Source organism: Trametes versicolor (genome assembly GCF_000271585.1).
Source record: "Trametes versicolor FP-101664 SS1 unplaced genomic scaffold TRAVEscaffold_3, whole genome shotgun sequence".
Taxonomy (NCBI): domain Eukaryota; kingdom Fungi; phylum Basidiomycota; class Agaricomycetes; order Polyporales; family Polyporaceae; genus Trametes; species Trametes versicolor.
Window position 1 is genome coordinate 227,038 of NW_007360323.1, and position 20,372 is coordinate 247,409.

At 58.9% G+C, this 20,372-nt stretch overlaps 7 protein-coding genes across 7 annotated transcripts; 2 read left to right on the forward strand and 5 right to left on the reverse strand.

Moving 5' to 3' along the window:
• Positions 1-10: 10 nt before the first annotated feature.
• TRAVEDRAFT_118006 (uncharacterized protein) lies at positions 11-2,200 on the reverse strand (the record flags this gene model as incomplete). Its single annotated transcript, XM_008037069.1, has 7 exons — positions 11-95; positions 150-229; positions 281-1,341; positions 1,390-1,569; positions 1,635-1,827; positions 1,927-2,097; positions 2,162-2,200. The coding sequence occupies 7 exons, from the start codon at positions 2,198-2,200 to the stop codon at positions 11-13; spliced, it is 1,809 nt and encodes a 602-aa protein (XP_008035260.1).
• A 514-nt stretch (positions 2,201-2,714) lies between these two features.
• TRAVEDRAFT_69617 (uncharacterized protein) lies at positions 2,715-4,049 on the reverse strand (the record flags this gene model as incomplete). Its single annotated transcript, XM_008037070.1, has 5 exons — positions 2,715-2,913; positions 2,969-3,088; positions 3,146-3,175; positions 3,235-3,318; positions 3,381-4,049. 5 exons carry the CDS (start codon positions 4,047-4,049, stop codon positions 2,848-2,850), a joined length of 969 nt encoding a protein of 322 aa, XP_008035261.1. The 3' UTR covers positions 2,715-2,847.
• Positions 4,050-4,445: 396 nt separating this feature from the next.
• Positions 4,446-6,887, reverse strand: TRAVEDRAFT_56579 (uncharacterized protein). Its single transcript, XM_008036961.1, has 6 exons — positions 6,422-6,887; positions 6,235-6,372; positions 5,539-6,182; positions 5,102-5,462; positions 4,911-5,045; positions 4,446-4,854 (listed from the first exon to the last, which is right to left on the reverse strand). The coding sequence occupies exons 1-6, from the start codon at positions 6,824-6,826 to the stop codon at positions 4,576-4,578; spliced, it is 1,962 nt and encodes a 653-aa protein (XP_008035152.1). The 5' UTR covers positions 6,827-6,887; the 3' UTR covers positions 4,446-4,575.
• Positions 6,888-7,141: 254 nt separating this feature from the next.
• Positions 7,142-9,770, forward strand: TRAVEDRAFT_26884 (glycoside hydrolase). The gene is made up of 7 exons (XM_008036574.1): positions 7,142-7,420; positions 7,480-7,595; positions 7,650-7,971; positions 8,033-8,475; positions 8,525-8,910; positions 8,960-9,029; positions 9,079-9,770. Exons 1-7 carry the CDS (start codon positions 7,168-7,170, stop codon positions 9,595-9,597), a joined length of 2,109 nt encoding a protein of 702 aa, XP_008034765.1. The 5' UTR covers positions 7,142-7,167; the 3' UTR covers positions 9,598-9,770.
• A 1,589-nt stretch (positions 9,771-11,359) lies between these two features.
• Positions 11,360-14,565, forward strand: TRAVEDRAFT_115468 (Zn-dependent exopeptidase; the record flags this gene model as incomplete). The annotated part of the gene is made up of 13 exons (XM_008037071.1): positions 11,360-11,490; positions 11,554-12,029; positions 12,081-12,142; positions 12,205-12,299; positions 12,350-12,424; positions 12,479-12,645; positions 12,705-12,797; positions 12,852-13,070; positions 13,132-13,406; positions 13,470-13,589; positions 13,644-13,753; positions 13,815-14,380; positions 14,435-14,565. 13 exons carry the CDS (start codon positions 11,360-11,362, stop codon positions 14,563-14,565), a joined length of 2,520 nt encoding a protein of 839 aa, XP_008035262.1.
• Positions 14,566-14,857: 292 nt separating this feature from the next.
• On the reverse strand, positions 14,858-18,181 carry TRAVEDRAFT_44029 (uncharacterized protein; the record flags this gene model as incomplete). Its single annotated transcript, XM_008036785.1, has 4 exons — positions 14,858-16,642; positions 16,699-17,439; positions 17,499-17,888; positions 17,948-18,181. The coding sequence occupies 4 exons, from the start codon at positions 18,179-18,181 to the stop codon at positions 14,858-14,860; spliced, it is 3,150 nt and encodes a 1,049-aa protein (XP_008034976.1).
• A 322-nt stretch (positions 18,182-18,503) lies between these two features.
• Positions 18,504-20,328, reverse strand: TRAVEDRAFT_162152 (retinal short-chain dehydrogenase/reductase). Its single transcript, XM_008037072.1, has 10 exons — positions 20,141-20,328; positions 19,979-20,089; positions 19,827-19,928; positions 19,669-19,764; positions 19,539-19,615; positions 19,402-19,487; positions 19,258-19,342; positions 19,157-19,202; positions 18,778-19,103; positions 18,504-18,721 (listed from the first exon to the last, which is right to left on the reverse strand). Exons 1-10 carry the CDS (start codon positions 20,226-20,228, stop codon positions 18,611-18,613), a joined length of 1,128 nt encoding a protein of 375 aa, XP_008035263.1. The 5' UTR covers positions 20,229-20,328; the 3' UTR covers positions 18,504-18,610.
• Positions 20,329-20,372: the final 44 nt, after the last annotated feature.

The window sequence follows — 20,372 nt, forward strand, 5'->3', positions numbered from 1 at the left end:
AAAAATCGGTCTATGCACGCGTATAACCCATCGCGCTCGGGGAGCGCAGACGCCTGAATAGCGCCATCAGCGTCCGCCCACCCTCAGGTCCCCACCTAACGCAGTCCGTCAGCAATACGCCACCACAGAAGACGCATACAAGCACTCACTCGCCACTCGCGACCTCCTCGCAGCACTGCTCAAACTCGTCCGAAACGGACACCTCCTCCCACTTCTCCACAACATAGTCCTGCAAACCACAATCAGCAACACGCCTCTCAGACACGCAGGCGAAACGCACCTCAACGATCCCATGCAGCTCCTCCCACGACGCCGACGCAAGCAACACCGCAAAACTCGCGCGCGGCGTGATCGTCGCCACGATATGCTCCAGCGCGAGCGCGCCCAGCCCCGGCATCCCGTACCGGTGCGCGAGCTGGTACATCGACAGCGCGCTCGCGGGCGGCGGCGGCGCGGTTGGGTGCGCGTGCGGGTCCACCGTCGACAGCGGCACAGCCTGTGGCGGCGGGCGTGCACGTTGCTTGTGCGCAAAGTGTGACGCGGACGGGGAGACGGGCCCCGGGACTGGCACGGGCACGGCCTTGGTACTGCGCGAAGTTGACGGGGACGTCGGCGGGTTCGCCATCGAGACCGTGAGCCCCTGGGTTGGCCCAGACGGGCCATGCGAGGGGCGGCGCGCGGTCGTGGGAGGGTGCCGCGACGGCGACGACTGCGTCTTCGACGTGCCAGATCCGCTGCCAGAGTGGCTCGTGCGCATGTTCGCGGGGACCTGCGGCACGGGCTTCGGCTTCTCGCGCGCAGCGTCGCCAGAGGACCGTCCGCTCCCGCCGCTCGTGACGCTGCGAGAGTCGCTCGCCGGGGGCTCGGACACGCCGGGGCCACCTTTGTGGAGCACCTTCCAGTCCCACTCGTCTGCGGTGCCAGGGGAGCAGAGGTCGCGCGCGCTCCAGCCGGCGCCGACACCGTCGACAGCTTGACGGGGGTCGTCGTCTGCGCGGAAGAGGAGCCAGTTCGCGTAGACCCACTTGAGCAGCCAGTAGATCGTCGCGAAGTCCGCTTCTTCCACGACGATGGTGTACACCTTGCGCTCCCCAGGCAAAAGCGTGCTCGCGTTCTCGGAAAACGAGGAACCGAGCATTGTCGCGAAGTATTCTGAGCGGCGGATGAGAATGTCCGAGTGCGCGTACATGATACGTTTCCGGGCGAGGGTCTGCGTCGCGGAGGAAGACTGGGAAGACGTCGAGTGCGGGCTGGTAGGCATACTTGCGCTCAGTGATTGCGAAGAGTCGAGTTCCAGCGAGGTCGTCCGCTCAAGGCACACAAACTGGACGTCGCCGGTATCTATGCGAGGTTAACAAGAGGTACTGACGAATGCCACTCGTGACTTACTCGGGTTGTCAAGGGAAGCCTCGAGACCTTCCAATAGGTCTCGAGGAACGTAATACGCCGACGGCTGTTGCGGGTAGAAAGGACCAACAGGCGAGTGCAACTGCACACAGATCACGAACGAGTCCGTCTCCCGGATCCTAGGGTTCTCCAGAAGCATAGACAGCGGCGGAAGTGCACACTCTAGAAAACACACATGAGAACTTGCTCACAGTCGAACAGAATGGGCTAGACAGCCAAACACATACCCCAAACTTCGCGGTCTTGCCCAAAGACCCAATTACTCTGCCAGTTCTCCCATACCCATTCTGCACGCGCCCCGCGCTCGCCGACGCGGTCGTCCTGACACTTGACTGCGGCGAACATGGACGCCGACAGCTCATACTCGGGATGCCCGTAGTCAATGGACAGGCATGTGATATGCAGGCAGAGTCTAGGAGGCTCCGTACGTATAAGAGGTACGGAGGGGTCTGTCTCCGCCAAATCGTTGTCACGGGTTATTGCTTCACACGCGAAGGGTCAGCGTGCGCGCAGATGAACGTATATATGTGACCTACATATTTCCAACTTGAACTTGCCATCCCCAAGCTCGGGCGACTCTTTGAGGATCTCAAACTCCTCATCGTCGGGGGCGTCGTCGCCTTCGGTGGCGGGTGGGTTCTCGACGTGATCTCTGAGCTTGCTCAAGTCACGAACGACCCACTCAAATGCCTTTGTGCGTGATTGCAGTGTGTGAGCAGTTGCACAGCAGAACCCCGTACATGTCATTGCTCACATGGAAGTTCCACTGCCGCGTCGTGGTGTCCTCCGGCATCGTACTCTGGCTGCTCGCCCTCGCGAAGCCCTGCGCCGTGGCCGAACTGGGGCCCGCAGCAGAGACCATTATGGTAGCGGGGTTCGAAGCTGAGGTCGACGCGCGCGAGTCCCAAGTTTGCGAGCTGTGGACAGAGCTGCTGGATGAATGGAACGAGCCTGAGACCGAGGACGAAGAAGAGCGGTGTGAGTAGGTCGACCAGGGCCAGTGGGGGCGGGAGAGCGGGGAGGGGCGACCGGGCGAGTTGGAGAGGGAGATGGGGCGCGGGGAGGACATGGAACGCGCTGGAGGAGGATACACGCTACGATGAGCTAAAGAACCGTCCTTTGTGTGCGCACTCGATGAGCGCAGGAAGACGGCGGGACGGTGGCGTTGCGACGCGCGACATCCGAAATGGAACGCGTCCAACACGTGACTTCCCTTGTACGTACTCTTCCGCCGCGATGCCGCGAAGTTCCTCTACATAAAGCTCCGGCGACGTCCACAGCCCAAGTCCTCAGATTCAGAACATACGGTACGATGACATCTATATCTTTATTTCTATTCACAAACACCCAATTTGCGCGCGCGCGCGCGCACCCTACAAATTCGAGAAAGAAGCAACACCGAGCCCGACCCAACATACAACAGATAACCTAGTCCATTCTTCAGCACCATCTAGAGTCAGGAACGTCCCAAGTGCCGACCGTGTACGTAATCCAGAACCACGATCGCTATAGGGAAATTAATGTTACTGTCAGGGCAACAAGAACAGACGAAAGTACATACCCTTTGTTCACAACTCCCCGCGCCCTGGTACTGCACACGGCGCAGCATTGCGGGTGTCGTCGCGCACATCACATTCGGGTCTTCTCCGTCGCTGACCCCCGACATCGGAGCCTCGTAGCGCTACATCCAATGCTGGTCAGAAAACGACGCAGGATCTGTGCGTTGAGTGATACTCACGCGAAGGCCGGGCTTGCCAGGGGCACATCCCTAGATAGTCCCCAGTGAGTACGCTGCATGTCCAGTGCTGAGTATGACCCGGGACGTACTTTGTCGCTGAACCGGCCCCAGTTCGACACACAACCGGGCTCGCCGGAGTTAACGTACCAAGTCCCCACGACCTCCCCCCGGTCCTGCGTGATCCATAAGCAACGCCACACACATTATCAAGCAACAAAACCACTACAGTACTCACATTCATCTCGCAAACGTCCAGCTGCGACACGTTCCGCCCATGAATCACCACCGGCGGCATACCATAGCACACCTCGAGCCAGTTCAAGCCCGCCGGGACGTCCCTCAAGTACGCAGAGTACGCACGCGTCCCATACGCACGACACCGCGCCTCCCCGCGCGGCTCCGTCCACCACACGCCCTCGCTGCGCCTCTGCACGTCAAGGCGGTGCCGCGCTTCCTCTTCCCGCTGCGCCCGCCAGTCCTCGAGCTCCGCGCGGTGCGCAGCGCTCGCGCGTTCGTACGCCGCGGCCTCTTCCGCAAACTCTGCGCGCGACTGCGCCCAGGTCGCGCTCTCGATGCGCCATTCGCGTCGGAGCGCGGCTTTCTCGGCCGCGGGGACATCGTTCAGCGGGCAGCGCACGAGCCCGGCGTTCTGGCTGAGGAAGAGGACGATGGCGATCGCACCAATACCCCAAAGGAACAGGTGCAGTGCTCTGCGGCTCCGATGGAGGCTTGCGACGCGCTTCCCCACCACCAGGGGCGTGTCTTCGTCGCTGAGGGGGCATCCGGCGATCGACGGTCCTGCGTCCGTAGCGCTAGCCGGCTTGGGCTGCTGTGGCGCCGTCGCTGTCCAAGGAGGGGGGAGTGTGGTGTACACCGGGAGAGGCTCCCAGGGGATGTAAGCCATGGTCGCGGGGATCGAGTAGAGTTCTGGGGAATCAGAGGGTGGGGTGAGGAGTATTTGAGGGTCGGTGGGCAGGCCCTAGGACGCTCAAGTACAACGGCTGCTGTATAGCCTACTTCGTTGGCGCCGCCGGGTCGCCGCAGTCACCTTAAGGTTCGTTCTGGCATCCATGACAGGTTATATCATTGCCTTGATCCGTTAAGAGCGATGCAGAATTAGCATCCTCGTGTCGCGTGCTATACTGCGTTTTATGTCAGAATGTGTGGTGTTTGAGCAACGTAGACATACCTTTACGCGTCTGTTTCGCGAGCTTGAAGCAGGTTAGAGAGCGGATGTGAGAAGCAAAGTAGCACATCTTTCCGCTCGCCACACAGCCCGCCGGGAGAACAAAGAACGCGGCAAGAGCTTATAAGGTTGCAGAATCGAGGGGTCTTCGCTACGAATACGAATACAAGGTATGCAGGTCACATCATCGCTCTCACCTCCAGGCCACGTCAACACCGCCACGCCACGCACGGACAAAGTGCACCTAGTACGTCTCCCAGTACGTGTCCGGCAGCACCCCGCGCATGATCTTCCAGTGCCCGATCGCCTCCTTCGCCTGCCACTCCCCAAGCGGGTTCGCACCGTCCTTCAACAGATACTTCTCGCGGCCGTCGACGGGTATGCTGTCGATGACCTCCGACAGGTCCGCCTCGCGCTCGGGGAGCTGCAGGAAGACGTGGCGGCGGAGGTACGAGCCGAGGAAGTCGGCGTCGACGGGTCTGCGGAACTCCAGCGGCTGCGGGGAGAGCGTGCAGAAGAAGACCTACAAATGCAGTGCTGTGTGAGATTTGTGGTAACAGGTAAGACGGCAGAGCTCACCCAGTTGAGGAATTCGGACGTCATGTTGTGCGACTGCTCTAGAGAATCGTAAAATGCGCGGCAGCGCGGGAAGGAAACCTGCAAAGTGTTTATGACGGCTTTGCCCGAGTCTGACGTCAGAATGCCAGCGAAGTTCTACCAGAAACGAAATCAGAGAAACACTCGAGTGAATTGCCCAGTCCGATACGTACCACAACGACAACTCCGTCAGGTCGGACGATGTTCTTGAGGTCTTTCCAGAACTCGAAAGTGTAGAGGTGACTAGGGACGCCTCCGCCCGAGAAACAGTCGTGCACAACAATGTCGTACAACTCCGGCGAGGCAAGGTCGCCATCCGTCACCGGCGCAGTCGCGGTAGTCGACTCAGTGAGCGTCGCACTACGATTGTGGACCCACCCCCGCGCGTCCTGGATGAACAGCTTATCGGGGCCAGGGTCCGGTACCCCAAAGAAGCGGTGGGCGGCGTCATACACGGCCTGGTCGATTTCGATGATCGTCACGTCGAGACCGTGCCTGTCAAACGACGTCGCCGCTATCCCTGCACCTAGACCGCTATACAAAAAAGAACAACCCCGGGTCAGCTTCGTGTCCGGCGCAGAGTAGGCTCTTGCCGAATATGGCGGCGCACATCATCAGGGCGTTCTTCGGCGTGCCGTTTCCGGGCTTCTTCACCACCAGCCGCGCGGCTTCTTGGAGCACGAACGCGCTGTATATCGAATCACCCAGGCTCTCGCCGGCTTCGTCCGTGATGACCGCGCTGGGCTCCTCTGCTGCGGCCTTAGGCCCGACCCATACACCCCCGAGGAGGGAGTGTCCAGCCCGGAGGTACCGCAGGTAGTCCATGTTCCCGATATTGTTGGGATCCTTCTGGAGTGTTTGGCCGACGACAACGACACCCGAGTAGGAAGATTGCACGGACGAAAGGATTCTGAGCTCGCCAGACGGATGTGTGTACGGCTCAAGAAGCGGTTTGGGAAGCGTCGGCCCCCGGAGGATCGTCGTTGTCAGGAACGGGAACAGCGGAAGAAGAGCGATCCGCAGTTTGCTGGCGGTCTTTTCTTTCTGAGGACGGGGATGAACGGGAGGAGGAACGGCAACGGGCGTGACTTTCTCCGGAGTGTTCTTCTTGCCCTTCTTCCCTTTCGCTGGTGAGGGGGATGGTTCCACTGCTGGTTCAAGTACCTTCACGACAGGTGCTGGTGGCGGGCGAACGCTGGCCACGAATGGCGCCAATGCCCACAACGAGGCACATACTGTGCCTAATTGAAGGAACTGCAGATCGAGGAGCGTTAGCAGCGACGCTATGTAACGTCTGCATGCTCACAATCTGAGTGTCGGGGAGTGTGGCAATGAATGGTACGGCAGGCCACAGGCCTTGGAGCGCGTTTACCGCCGTGGCGCACACGGGCAGAGTCATTGTAGACTGCGGCGCGCTGGCGTCGTCTTTGGCGTACGGCGCTTCCTATAAAATATATGAGCTGAGAACGTCTCACTTCAAGGGCGGAACCTACTTGCAGTGCCTTTACGAGGGCGACACCCAGAGACAGAATGGGCAGCAGCACTATGAGATGCGTTGCTACTGGGCCCCATACCGGGTCGCCAAGCCTACCAGTATATGCCGCTACCCAGTACGACGAGTAAGGCAGGGCATACAGCAAGAGCCCGAGGCCTAGTGTAGCTCGAGAAATTGGTACAGACGGGGCAAAGGTGCCGAGGATAGACGCAGCCCATACGATCTTGGTGAGATGTAGGCTGACGGGTGCATCGCCATATAGGGGCTCGAGAGAGTGCTTGTACGTGAAGGTGGCGAGCGAGAGGCCGAGGAGGATGGCAATGGCAGACAAGCGCGTCACCGCAACCGCGATGACACTGGGCTTCGGAGGCTCGCGCACGCCGGTGCTGGCCAAGCTGGCCATGTTTGATATGTGACGGCGGTAGTTTTTTCTTCACTGAATGGGCAGCATAGACACAGCGTCGTGGGAGGTGGTGGGAGGAAGAGGGAGAACGCGGGGTCGCGTCCAGTGCGGTCGTGTCCGTCCAGGGATTTGCCGGGGATGGGCCGAAGAAGCAGCAGCAGACCCGAGATCTGAGATCTCGAAATCTGGGGAAGGTACGTCCACGTGATGCGGTGACGTCGTGGGGCAGCGAAGTGCAGAGACGCGTCGCCGCTTTGGGCGCAGATGGGCGAACACTCCAGACTCCAGCAAGCTGGGCTCTCCCCGCCTTCTCCACCTCTCCTTCTCTTCTCACCGCCATCATGCCCACCGCACCCCTCGACCCCAAGGCCATTCTCGCAGTCGATCCCTGGCTGGAGCACAATGTGGACCATATCGTCCACCGTCACGATCTCTTCAGGAAGTGGAAGGACACCATAGACGAGATCGAGGGTGGATACGACAAGTTCACCAAGGGATATGACAAGTACGGCCTTAACGTCGCGCCCGATGGCACCGTCACGTATCGCGAGTGGGCCCCGAACGCAAAGGAAGCCGTTCTAATCGGCGAGTTCAGTAAGTCTATGTCTCCGTGCGCAGTCATGTCCCATACCTCATTACACCCACCTGGACAGACAACTGGAATCGGATATCGCACCCTATGGTGAAGGACCAATACGGTGTCTGGGAGATCGTCCTGCCTCCGAAGGAGCCGGGCGTGTGTGCAATTCCCCACGACTCTAAGATAAAGGTGCGTATCGAGCATCCTTCTGGAAAGGATGCGTCTAACGCAGACGTGGTATAGATTTCCATGATCCTGCCGACTGGCGCGCGGATTGAGCGCATCCCGGCATGGATCAGGCGCGTCACTCAGGACCTCAGTGTCTCTCCTGTGTACGACGCACGGTTCTGGAATCCGCCAGCCGACCAGGTATACAAGTTCAAGAACCCGCGTCCCCCGCAGCCCAAGAGTATCCGCATTTACGAGGCGCACGTTGGTATCTCAACCAGCGAGCTCCGCGTCGGCACATACAAGGAGTTCACGCAGAACATCCTGCCCCGTATCCGGGACCTCGGCTACAACACCATTCAACTCATGGCGGTCATGGAGCACGCCTACTACGCTTGTGAGTTTCGATCGACATGACTTACAAATTATGATGATACGAATTCGAACGTCTTATACAGCATTTGGATACCAAGTCACAAGCTTCTTCGCCGCCAGTTCTCGCTATGGCTCCCCAGAGGAGCTCAAGGAGCTGATTGACACTGCGCACGGAATGGGCATCACCGTGCTGCTCGATATCGTACACTCACACGCGTGCAAGAACGTGCTCGATGGCCTCAACTTGTTCGACGGAACTGACCACCTTTACTTCCACGAGGGCGCGCGGGGCAGGCACGAGCTCTGGGATAGCCGCCTGTTCAATTACGGGCACCACGAAGTCCTCCGGTTCCTCATGAGCAACTTGCGGTACTGGCTTGAGGAATTCCACTTCGACGGCTTCCGGTTCGATGGTGTGACTAGCATGATGTACCATCACCACGGTATCGGTGCGGGCTTCTCTGGAGGATACCACGAGTATTTCGGTGCCGCCGCAGACCTGGAGGCGATCGTTTACCTTATGCTCGTAAGTCGTGAAATGCTGTCATTCGGGAGGTACCTTACTACCTTTGTAGGCGAACGACGCCATGCATGAGCTCTATCCGCATACCATCACCATCGCCGAAGACGTCTCCGGCATGCCGCTGCTCTGTGTGCCCGTGTCGAAGGGTGGTATCGGTTTCGACTACCGGCTGTCCATGGCCATCCCGGACATGTGGATCAAGCTGCTCAAGCACAAAACGGACGACGAGTGGGAGATGGGCAACATCGTGCACACGCTCACGAACCGCCGTTACGGCGAGCGGAGCATCGCGTACGCGGAGAGCCACGACCAGGCGCTCGTGGGCGATAAGACGCTCGCGTTCTGGCTTATGGACAAGGAGATGTACACGCACATGTCAGACTTGTCGGAGTACACACCGGTCATTGCGCGGGGTATTGCGCTGCACAAGATGATCAGGTACGACGGACTTGGATAGCTCTTGCTACTGCCGCTCATCGCTTCTTAGGCTGCTCGTGCACTCCTTGGGCGGCGAGGGATACCTGAACTTCGAGGGCAACGAGTTTGGCCACCCCGAGGTTAGCAAGGCGAGTGTTCCTGTAGACGCGCTACTGATCCCATGTCTAGTGGCTGGACTTCCCCCGTGAAGGGAACAACAACTCATTCCAGCACGCAAGGCGGCAATGGAACCTGACCGACGACCCTCTCCTGCGCTACAAGTACATGAACGAGTTCGACAAGGCGATCAACCATACCGAGGAGCGCTACGGCTGGCTGCACGCGGAGCCCGCGTACGTCTCGCTCAAGCACGAGGGCGACAAGATGATCGTGTACGAGCGCGCGGGCCTCCTCTTCGTCTTCAACTTCCACCCCTCGCAGTCGTTCACGGACTACCGCGTCGGCGTCGAGGAGCCGGGCGAGTACACCGTCGTGCTCAGCAGCGACGAGAAGCGCTTTGGCGGGTTCGAGAACGTGCTCCCGGGCGGGTCGTACCTCACGACCGCGCTCGAGTGGAACGGGCGCAAGAACTTCACGCAGGTAAGTGGCGCGTCGGGTGGAGAGCCCAACAACGAGGGGTTTCTGAGGGCGCACGCTGTGCAGGTGTATGTTCCGTCGCGCACTTGCATCGTCCTCGCGAAGAAGTAGTCGGGCGGACCGGTGGTCATGGTCGCTGGTAGGATTGAAACGGAGCAGGAGGAAATCCGGGATGATGAGCTGTAATTTTGTGTGGGCCCGTAGCCGTCCCATACGTTGTATTATACCGTGCTTTAGAGTCCCAATATGCCTCCAACAGTTCGAATCCAAGATGCGTACACGCCCAGTTCAAGAGGCTATCCGAGCGATATCTCGGCGGCCAGTATCCGGCCGGCGTACCCAGCATCTGCCGCGCCGTTGTCAGTCGACCATTGCCCGGACATCTGAGCGCAGATGTCCGGCGGCTCTCTGCCCTGCAAATCTCTGGATATCCAGCGCTAGAGACCAGCCGAGTGCTGGCGCTATATTCGGTGGTCATACGGCTGAGCTCGTTAAGACATCCTGTCAGCGCCAAAGCCTCTTTGGATGTGAAGGCCGAAATCTCCAAGTGCTAAGCGCCAACCACCAGCGCCGCACGATGGAGGGAGCTGTCGGGCGGCACTTGGGCGGCACTGTACTTTGCTTTGACCGTCACTTCCCTCCGCACGTCCAGTGTCCACCTGTCGCTGTGCCCTCCCTTACTCCTCCAACGTCACTCTTCTTGCTCACCCTCTCAGGCCGACTTCAGAGGCTGTTCTCGCATTCGAGTGAGTTCTCAGCTCATTAATGGCAGCTCATGCCAACAGTCTCGTGTATTCGTCGTCACAGTGCTCGTACATCCAAAACACCAAGGTAAGTTCGCCCATATATACGAGCTCGTCCTTGCACAACCACTTCCCTATCGCCCTCTACCCACGCCGCTGTCACGTATACTGCCAGTGCATCCCTGCCTCCGTCGAAGTCCGTCCCTCTCCTGCTGTATGTACTCATGTAAGACAGTACCTACAGCATGTCAATTGTATAATACGTCGTTTATCCCTACTATGCAATGCCTGCAGCCCCCGCAATCCAGTATTCTGCATTTCGGCCACTGACTTTCAGTGGGCGCCTGAGGTATGGCAGATATCTTGCGTCTCCCGACGAGAGAGCAGGATGGTATCCACGCTACGATCTCACGCGTTAACCGCTGGTCGACATCCAAGAGATATCAAGGCCGGGATATACGACCGACGTTTCGGCGCAAATACCCGTAGCGAATCTGCCCAATGTCATCAAATATCGCCCGCGTGAGATATCTTGGGATAACTTGTTCCACCGGGCGTGTACAGTACTCACCGGCGTAAACGCCGGATGAGCCACGCGGGTTGACATCATCTTGCCGAACTCAGCCGAACGCCTTCAGCCACAATGCCGTCGCTAGCTTGCTGAACGACTTGCTCTTGCTCATCGACTGCGACGACGACCGACTGCCTGTTCACGGCGCGCCCCATAACCACTCATTTCCACGTGAGTGCGACTTCGAGCTATATATACCGAGCACACGAGTGCGTACGTTGCCGGCACAGTCTCCTGCGCTAGTTCTCACGAATCAACCCATATCGCGTGCTTCGCGTGCGTCTGTACCCCGACGAACGCCCCGATAGCTCCATGACTCGCGCCTTGTTCTGAACCATCACCACCACCACCTCCCCCTCTACCGAGAGCGAGACCGACGATGGCCCACCCCGACGAAAAGCAGCCGTTCATCAAGAGCGAGCCTGCAGACGGCTCGATCCCCATCCCCATTGCCGCCGTGCCCGCGAGGGTGCGCGCGCCCCTCGTGCCCCGCTGGGCGCGCATCCTCCTGCGGGTGTCGCTCGTGGCGTGGGTCTGCGTGGTGCTGCGCAAGTGGACGATGGCGAACGTGGACGTCGTGCTCGAGGCGCACGAGGGCCAGTGGCTCGCGAGCGCGCTCGCCGGCGCGCACACCGGGCACCCGCGCCGCCACAAGATCCTCTTTGGAAAGAAGGCGGAGCAGAAGTTCCTGTAAGCACCCTCAGACAGCCTGTCTCTCTCGCTGGCCCTCTCACGCGTGTGGGGGAACTGTAGGACGGTGCCGAATGCGGCGAGCGCCATCGCCGCGTCGCGCCAGTATGCAACTAAGCCGCACATGGCGGGCACCCCCGGCGACTTCGAGACGGCCAAGGACTTCCTGACGCTCCTCCAAACCGAGCTCGGTATCTCCGCGCCCACTGACCTTCCCCTCTTCTCCGCCGGCACGCCCGAGTCGCGCAATGCGACACTCGGAATCACTAAGCTGCACAAGCCGACGGCCTGGATCGACACGTACTACCCGGTAATGAACACCCCGCTGGACCACAGCCTGGAGATCGTGGATGATGAGGGTAACGCGGTATGGACGGCGGCGCTTGAGGAGGTCGCAGACGACACAGACCCCGAGGCGGGGAAGTACTATGACGCAGTGACAACTTGGCATGGGCTCAGTCGAGGCGGCAGCGCGACGGGCAAGCTCGTATACGCAAATTACGGCACGAAGGAGGATTTCGACAACCTCGTCGCGAGCGGTAAGCCCAGGCGGATCGGCATGACGTATCGCATTGCTCACATCGGTACAGGAGTTAACTTGAATGGTAGCATCGTCATTGCGCGCTATGGAGGCAACTTCCGCGGACTGAAGGTTGGTAGTTCAAGGCAGCAACGCTACGGAATTTAGAGGCTGAGCGGGCTTTTACCTTACAGGTCAAGGGTGCCCAGGAGCACGGCGCCGTCGCCTGCTTGATTTACTCTGACCCCCGCGATGACGGCACGGTCACTGCAGAGAACGGCTACGCTGCGTAAGCTTCGGTCACTTAGCATCGCAGACGTATACCTACAGTTTACCTAGGTACCCGCACGGGCCTGCCCGTAACCCCAACTCGGTGCAGCGTGGCAGCACGCAATTCCTCTCTATCTACCCGGGGTAGGTACTTCTTCCGTAGAAGTGTGAAAGCGAGTCTTAACCGAACGTGAACAGCGACCCCACGACTCCTGGGTACCCCTCGTACGAGAACAGCACACGCACCAACGGAACTAACATCCCGTCCATCCCGAGTCTCCCGCTTTCTTGGGCGAACGCGCAAAAGATTCTGGCTGAGATCCAAGATGGCGGTCTCAACCGCACGATTTCGCTTGTGAACAACGGTAAGCAGCTTGTACGGCACACGCGTAGCCGAATTTGACGGAAGGCATTATAATTATAGTCGACGACAAGGTCATTCCGATCTGGAACACCATCGGTGTCATCCCGGGACATATTAAGGACGAAATCGTGGTCGTGGGCAACCACCGCGATGGTGTGCTGCATCCATATTGCTAAGTCGAAGCTGTGTGCTAATATATCGGCACAGCGTGGGTCATGGGTGCCTCGGACCCGTCGTCCGGAACCTCGTCTATTCACGAAGTCATCCGCGGCCTGGGCGAGCTGCTCCGGAACGGCTGGACGCCTCTCCGCACTATCGTGATCGCCAGCTGGGACGCCGAGGAATACGGCCTCATCGGCAGCACCGAGTGGGGTGAGGACTTTGCGAACTTCATCGACGAGCACGTCGTCGCGTACTTCAACCTCGGTACGCACAGCGCAATGATCCCTTTGAGGCTGTGATGCCTAACATGTTGTTGCTCGGACAGACTCGTCCGTATCTGGCTCCCGCTTCCGCGCACTCGCGACTCCCTCGCTCGCCCACTTCGTGCGCGGCATCGCCGAAGAGATCGAGCACCCCACGAAACCTGGAAAGACCCTCTGGGACGCCACGAAGGACAGCGGTGTGCTCACCGGGGACCACATCGACGCCGAGGCGCTTGCGGCCTACGAGGCGTCCGAAGTCGAGATTGCTGCTGACGGCACTGGGGTCGGTCTTCTTGGCTCTGGAAGCGACTTCACTGTGTTCGTGCAGCGCACTGGTGTATGTGGAGCTATTTCTGTCTTTTGAGACATGTGGATGTTGATGCGGTACGCTCGTTTGCAGGTCGCGTCGAACAACATCGGGTTCCAGTCGACGCTTCAGGACCCGGTGTACCACTACCACTCTGTCTTCGACTCCGAGCGGTGGATGGAGACTTACGGTGACCCCGGCTTCGGTCGCCATGTTAGTGCCTCCCACTATAATGTTGTTGTCCGCAAGCTAACCCTTCGCATATAGGTGGCTATCGCGAAGCACCTCGGCCTGCAGACCATTCGCCTCGCAGACTCCATCGTGCTCCCGATCAACACCACGCACCACGCCGTCGAGCTCGGCAAGTACCTCGACAAGTGCGTCCCTCTCACTACTCACACTTCGTATCGCCCGCTCATCACGCAAATTCACACACAGAGTCGAGTCGATCGCCACCGCCACCTCCCTCGACGTTGACTTCAGCGACCTGCGCAGCGCCATTAACTCTTTGCAACACGCCAGCGCGAAGCTCGACACCGAAAAATTCACCGCCGAGAAGAAACTCCGCAAGCTCCTCCGCCGCTTCGCCGTCCGCCACCTCGTCCGGCGCAACCTCCACCGCGCCTTCTGCCGTCTCCGCAAGCTCGTCGGCAAAGAGTGCTCCGGCCCCCACGCGCACGTCCACGGAGTCGCTCCGGTGGCGCACATGGAGAAGACGTTCGAGTGCTCGGCGATGAAGAGCAGGAACGGCGGCAAGAACGGCCTCCTGCCGTTTAAGCCGCGCGTCGGGCACGCACCCGCGTGGCTTAAGGAGCACCATGGGCACGAGCATGGGCATGGGATGAAGCCGCGCTTCCCCGCGAAGCGGTTCAGGAAGGCGGCGCAGCGCGTGCGCGCGGTCAACCAGAAGCTGAAGGCGTTCGAGCGCGGCTTCATCCATGAGGACGGGATCAAGGACCGCGAGTGGTACCGCAACTTGGATATTGCTCCTGGCAAGTGGCTGGGTAAGTGCAAAGTATGTGTACCCATGCGGTCGATTGCTAAACAGGCATCTGCAGGTTACGGCGCGACGACCTTCCCCGCACTCACGGAGTCGTTCACCATCGAGAAGAACGCGACGATGGCCCAGTACGAGGCGAAGAGGCTGCAGAAGCTCATCGAGAAGCTCGCGCACGAGATTAAGGTCTGAGATTAACGTGCAATTGATTATTGGCTTGTTCCGGTACTGTAAGAGTAGTATGTATGGGATGGATAGCGGACGTGGATGGATATGAAGCTTTTATGGATGCTAGTACGACTGCAACGGAAACCCTACGAAACAATTGCTGAACAACTTGAGATGGAACGATAATCACGACACATGGCTACAACGCGAAACAGTGACGAGATAAAGATACACTGAACAGACCACCTAGAGTACACGGCGAGACCGAGAGAATGCGAGAAAAATACAGATTTGTGACGGCGGGAATAGTTGGCTTTTACTTGTTGTTGACAGTCCACCCATGCTTGTCGAAGACGACCAGTGGAGTCTCAATCCCGTAGAACCTAGTGTTCGGTACGGCAGCCGGAGCGTTCGCCGGGGGCCAAGGACGTCCACTTCCAGGAGGAGCAGGAGGAGAGCTAGAGTAGTAGGTCTCTCCAGGACTCCGACTCGGGTGCCGCCCCGCGTTGGCGAACTGAACCGCTTGGCTCATAGGCAGAGAAACGCTCCCAGAACGGGCCCTTGACGCGGGTGGAAGCTGGGCAGGAGCGTGGTGGGGTGCGCCCTGCGGGCGAGGTCCTATAGGCTGTGCATCCAGAGCAGCGCGTGAAGCCATTTGCGACAGCGGAGAGAGCCCAGACATCGTCATCGACAGATAGGGGACCGGTGGGGGGAGGTTCGCCGTAGACACGAATCCCGGAGCGCCGCCAGCACCAGCAAGCTGCTCAGGCGCGGTGAGGCCGGGACGACTAGGTACGCCTTGCCACGAAGCCTGCTGGCTGAGAGGAATGTGAGTCTGTGTACGCTGGCGCCCTACGTTGCCAGGAGGTGCAGCGAGGTTCGTCCGTGGGGCGGGTGGGGCGTGGAAGTTATGCCTCGAGTTCATTGGTACAATGATGTTGTGAGGGACCGTATTGGTGTGAGCGGCAGCCTGAGCATGTTCCGGCGAACCCCAGATAGAACGAGGCTGGTGCGGCTGCGCAGCACTGAGCCGCCTATCTTCGAGCCCAGAGTTATGAAGCATTACCCGAAGACGTTCGAGATCGGCTTCTATGCCGTGGGGAAAAGGACCGTGAGATCCAGGAGGTGCTGACGAGTTCATGAAAGGGGCTCCATGAGGGTTCTGCTGGGGGAAGGTCGCAGTCGCTGCCCGTTGATGCGGCTTGAATTCCCAGATCGGAGCAAGAGGGTTGAGCGGAGACGTGGTAGGGGTCGCACGAGGAACCGTGGGGGCCTTAGCATCGCTAGGAGCAGGCACATCCTTAGCGACCGGCTGCTCCTTGGGGCCTGACGAAGGGCGGGCTTGAGTGATTGGGGCAGGCTGAACTTCGGGAGCCGACGACTCCGCCGGAGCCATGGCAGGCGACGTTTCCAGCGAGCCCGCTGGGGTGTTGTGTGCGCTCGGGGAGGTCTGGTCAACACTGGACGTCTGCTGAACCCAAGAGTGAACGCGAGGAAGCCATACGGCCACCCTCTCCCCTTTGAGATAACGCTTAGAGAGGCCGACTGGACGTTTCTCGGGAGACTGGGGTGGCGAGTCGGCTTTTCCAGGAACGGAGGGCTTCTCAGGCGACGCGTCGCTTGGAAAGGGCTCAGTAGATACAGCTGGTTTCACTGGGGATGGCTGTCTCGAGCGAGGATTTATGGGAGCTGCCTGAGTGGATGGCTGCAGCGGGCGAGATGCGTCGGCGGGAGGCTGCGCGTCCACTGTGGGCTCTCGATTGCTGGGTTGCCCGTTACGCGGTCCGTCGTGTGTGCGACTGGATGCGACAGCAATGCTACGCCCACGCGGACGCTGTTGGAGATCAGCCTTGAGATCCTCGATAGCCCGTGCCCAGGTGGGCCGTTCCTTCGAGTGCGCAGCACCCTTGTTCTTCTTCGATTTCCCGCTCGCAGGTGCCGCTGCCGCTTTGGCGGGCGCAACATCCGCAGCCTTCTTGTGGGGCGGGGCGGCGGCAGATCTGGCGGGGCTAGCTGACCGTGCGGGGGTAGGACAGCTGGAGGGAGATGCCAAGGGTTCTTGCAACAGTCTCGCCGACATTTCCGGATACTGTAGTGCCAGCTATGCCCATTTGAGTCAGTGATCGTTTGAACGCAACAGAAGAGAGTGCCACTCACATTCATAGCGTCCGCATACGTAGAAGGCGCAGGGATGTCAGGGAGTTTGACCGTAGCTTCAACGCCGACGCTTGCTGCGATCGTGTCATTCTGCTGCACCAAGCCCAGGCTCGAAATAGGCAGCTGACTGCCCGAAGGAGGAGGTAGGTCCTCAGAAGAAACAGCGCACGAAACCAAGGATTCAACCACAGGAGAGCAGGGACGATCAACAACACCTGATGTGGCTGGCGCCGACAACGAAGCAGTGATGGTGGGAGGGGGAAGGACAGGACTCTTGGAGACATCGACGTCACCCCAATTCGGACTCCGTGAAGCTACTGCTTCTGCTAGGATATTTTGCATCACCTCCTGGAAGCGGGTAGGCGTAGAGGGCGTTGACCTCGGCTCCGAGGGAAGGACGATAGACGTGTCCGCGGAGTGGGAGTTGGCATAGGAAGAACCGAAAGAGGCGAAGGATAGATCGGCTTTATGTGCGTCTACCGTCACCTCTAAGGATTCGGAACCATCAGCACGGCTCCTGCAGGAGAGTTCAGAGAGACTCGGCTCCTCCGTTATGTCGGATAACAGCCCAGTAGGCAGAGAGAGCGGCTCCATGTCGAGAGACGTCTGCTCAAGCTCAAGAGACAAGTCATCGGCACTGACACTGGGTGTACAGTCAAGAATGAGGAAATTGACCGCCTCGGGGCCGATGTCGACCTGTTCAGATGGAACAATTGGGGGAGGCAGTCTCACAGTGATCGCCTGCTCGACGTTTTAGTGAAAATCTAGATACGCAGCCGAGCATGGAAAAATGGACGCACATCAGGCTCGGGGAAGAGCGCCTCCACGAAGGCTGAGGATCCTGGATTCGGTGTCTCGATCGCTTGGTGGACCACATCGACGACAGGGTCCAAAGACATGTCCTCCTCTGACTGCGACGAACCCAGCTGTGGCGTTTCGAACGTTTGCTCCTCCCCGTCGTCGCTCTCATCGTCCAGTTCCAGAGGCTTCACAGCGTCGTTCGAGGCGTTGACCAGTATGAAGGAAGTGGTCGTGTCTTGCACGGACGGGGTCAGGCTATGATCGCAGCCCTGGAAAACGAGGGATTGGTCAACATCCCCAAGCGAGGTCTCCGTGCGGCTGTCAGGATCGACGTATGGCTGGAATCGCGCAGGAGAATTCTCGTCATGCTCGTCGACCTGTTCGTTCATCTGTGAGGCGGTATACGTGAGCCATGTTCAATTCCTGGGGCCCGAACTAGTATGCTTACACTCTGCACCGACGGCTTCGAGACCGGCTCTTCGTTGTCAACCTGAGGCGTATCGGCCTGTGCATTGTCTCCTGCAACGACATTCTGCGAGCTAGGCTGGAGTACGTTCTTGATCTCCCGCCGCTCAGGAGAGGCGGAACGCGACCGCGGAGCGGCTTTGTTCTGCTTTGCGGAACTGTCTGCATGCTGACCGCGCCGGAAGAAGAAATTGCGCGTGAGGACGCGAGAAAACATGAGGAGGATGTGTCGCGGATAGATGAGAGATGGTGGGAGTAAGGTGGGGAGAGTGTGAAGTCCAACTCGAACCCTGCGGTGGACGACCCCGGTTATGTGAAGTAGTCTGAAGTGTGAAGGGAGTCTGTCAAGTCAACTCCAAACCAAACCTACCTCCCTCGGACGGCCCCGGACAACCCCCTCGAACGTGTACCCGTGCGTGCTCCCTGGCCAATTCGACAGAAGAGAGCGCATATAAGGAGTGCGAAACTTACGACGAATTGAACCTAGACACTTTCCAAATGAGTAACTTCGGCAACTTCCGCACCCCTGCGCGCCCTACGAGAGACCACGATCCAATAGATTACACCAATACATAAGCACCATTCACAGCGAGAGGGACTTCAAGGAGAACAACGGGGCACCGCACAGTGGGGGCGAGGTTACATTTCACTCGACGCGATCACGCTCGCGCATCGATACAAAGGGAGCAGGGCCTTCCTCGGGCCTCCGTCCCGACAGCTTCACAAAGTCTTGCAGGGCGTAGTCGCAGCCAGTAATCTATGAACGCAGCGTCAGCATATTCCCTAAAACACAGTCGATCTAAGACCACTGACCCATTGAGCCAAGTCGCGCAGGAAGCTCGGGAACATGTGCAGCAGAGGCACAAAGTTGGCGTAGAACGGCAGGTACACCACCTGTGAGTGCCGCTCGTCCAACGCGGCAATGACTGCCTTCGCGACGTCCACCGGCGCCAGGCTTGGGAAGAAGAACCTGTACAGGAAGGACTTGGGGTGGCGGGCGGTCGCGAAGAGCGGCGTCATGATGTGGCCGGCGATGAGCAGGCTTGTCCGGACTTCGGGGGCGTTGTATATGTGATCCAGCTCGTATCTGAGCGACTCGTGGAGGTTGATGAGCGCAGCCTTGGATGCGCCGTAATCGGCTGTTAACGATTTGGTCAGTATGTCTATTATATGGCACATAGTCAGCACTCACTGAGGCGTGCCATGCCGACCATGCCAGCAGCTGACGAGATGTTCATCTGACCGACAGTTTGAGTGAGCGGCGTTGCCCAACAAACGCATGGGAGTACTCACAATGTGGCCGGTCTTTTCTTTGATCATTTGAGGAAGGAACGCCTTCAAAGTCCAGAAATGAGCGAGTGTGTTCACCGCGAATGTCCTAATGGAGTATTGGAGTGAGTATTAGCGGATGGTATATGACGCCCTGGGCGTACGCACTGCTGGACATCCTCTGGCGTCAGGTCAAGTATAGCCTTGCCCTGAACGACCCCTGCGTTGTTGATAAGCATTGTCGGGTGGCCGAGCTGTGAATGTGATGAGTGTTAGGACTACAACAGTTTGGCGTATGCTCGTACCTCTTCGACAATCTGCTTCGAGACGGCCTCGACTTCTTCCCATTTTGACACGTCGCACTTGTAGTACGTGATGTTGTCTACGCGGAACTCGTTTAGATGTGTATGCTGTGCATGTCACAACGCGACTCACGGTTCTCCGTCTGGATCGGCTTCACGTCGAGGACGACCACGAGCACATTGCGGACCGCAAGCGTGTTCGCGACGAGCTCCCCCAGCCCCGAAGCACCTGAAAGACAAGATATATGGCGTCAGCACTGTAGCGGCACGACAATTACTGGTGGGACGTACCTCCAGTGATGACCACAAGCTGCTCGCCCCAATCAAGCCGAGCTGGTCCGTGGAGGAGGCTGCCCTGGTTACGATAGAGCCGCGAGTACCATCTAAAGAACCCTGTAGCAGTCTCTCAGCAGCTGTCACGTTCCCGAAGGTTGTTCACGTACAGAAGACGCAGAGCGCGAGATTGTAGACGGCGGGAATGACCACCACGGGCGCCGGCCAGCGCGCGCCCTGGAAGTAGTAGAACACGGGGATAAAGAACGTGAAGAAAGGGCCTGACGTGATTCCGGTCAGCTACTATTCGTGAACGACTGCGATGTACTCACTGAAGGCAGTGTGCGCGAGTACTTTGACCAGGAGATCAAGGTCGAAAGTGTCGTAGACGGGGTTTCCGAAGTCAGCGAATTGCGACATAGCTCAGAATACAGCAGCAGAAGCTTCAAGCCCAGAAAAACGCGAGTAGAAAAGAGATGAGGTGGCAGTCGCACAGCAACTGACGGTGGATGTGGTCGAGGATGAGTTCCGTCTGGGCCGTTCGCAGCGCCGTACGTGTAGATC

What these genes read in the sequence shown, in the direction of transcription:
- TRAVEDRAFT_56579 (XM_008036961.1), bottom strand. Translation starts at nt 6,826, where the DNA reads ATGGCCAGCTTGGCCAGCACCGGCGTGCGCGAGCCTCCGAAGCCCAGT. An exon ending in CACTCCCCGACACTCAGATT is followed by an intron (nt 6,183 to 6,234) that starts GTGAGCATGCAG and finishes CTCGATCTGCAG; the next exon opens with TTCCTTCAATTAGGCACAGT. An exon ending in CGTCCGAATTCCTCAACTGG is followed by an intron (nt 4,855 to 4,910) that starts GTGAGCTCTGCC and finishes CTGCATTTGTAG; the next exon opens with GTCTTCTTCTGCACGCTCTC.
- TRAVEDRAFT_26884 (XM_008036574.1), top strand. Translation starts at nt 7,168, where the DNA reads ATGCCCACCGCACCCCTCGACCCCAAGGCCATTCTCGCAGTCGATCCC. An exon ending in CGATCGTTTACCTTATGCTC is followed by an intron (nt 8,476 to 8,524) that starts GTAAGTCGTGAA and finishes CTACCTTTGTAG; the next exon opens with GCGAACGACGCCATGCATGA. An exon ending in ACGAGTTTGGCCACCCCGAG is followed by an intron (nt 9,030 to 9,078) that starts GTTAGCAAGGCG and finishes TCCCATGTCTAG; the next exon opens with TGGCTGGACTTCCCCCGTGA.
- TRAVEDRAFT_162152 (XM_008037072.1), bottom strand. Translation starts at nt 20,228, where the DNA reads ATGTCGCAATTCGCTGACTTCGGAAACCCCGTCTACGACACTTTCGAC. An exon ending in CGAAGCAGATTGTCGAAGAG is followed by an intron (nt 19,488 to 19,538) that starts GTACGAGCATAC and finishes TCACATTCACAG; the next exon opens with CTCGGCCACCCGACAATGCT. An exon ending in ACGCCAGAGGATGTCCAGCA is followed by an intron (nt 19,343 to 19,401) that starts GTGCGTACGCCC and finishes ATACTCCATTAG; the next exon opens with GACATTCGCGGTGAACACAC.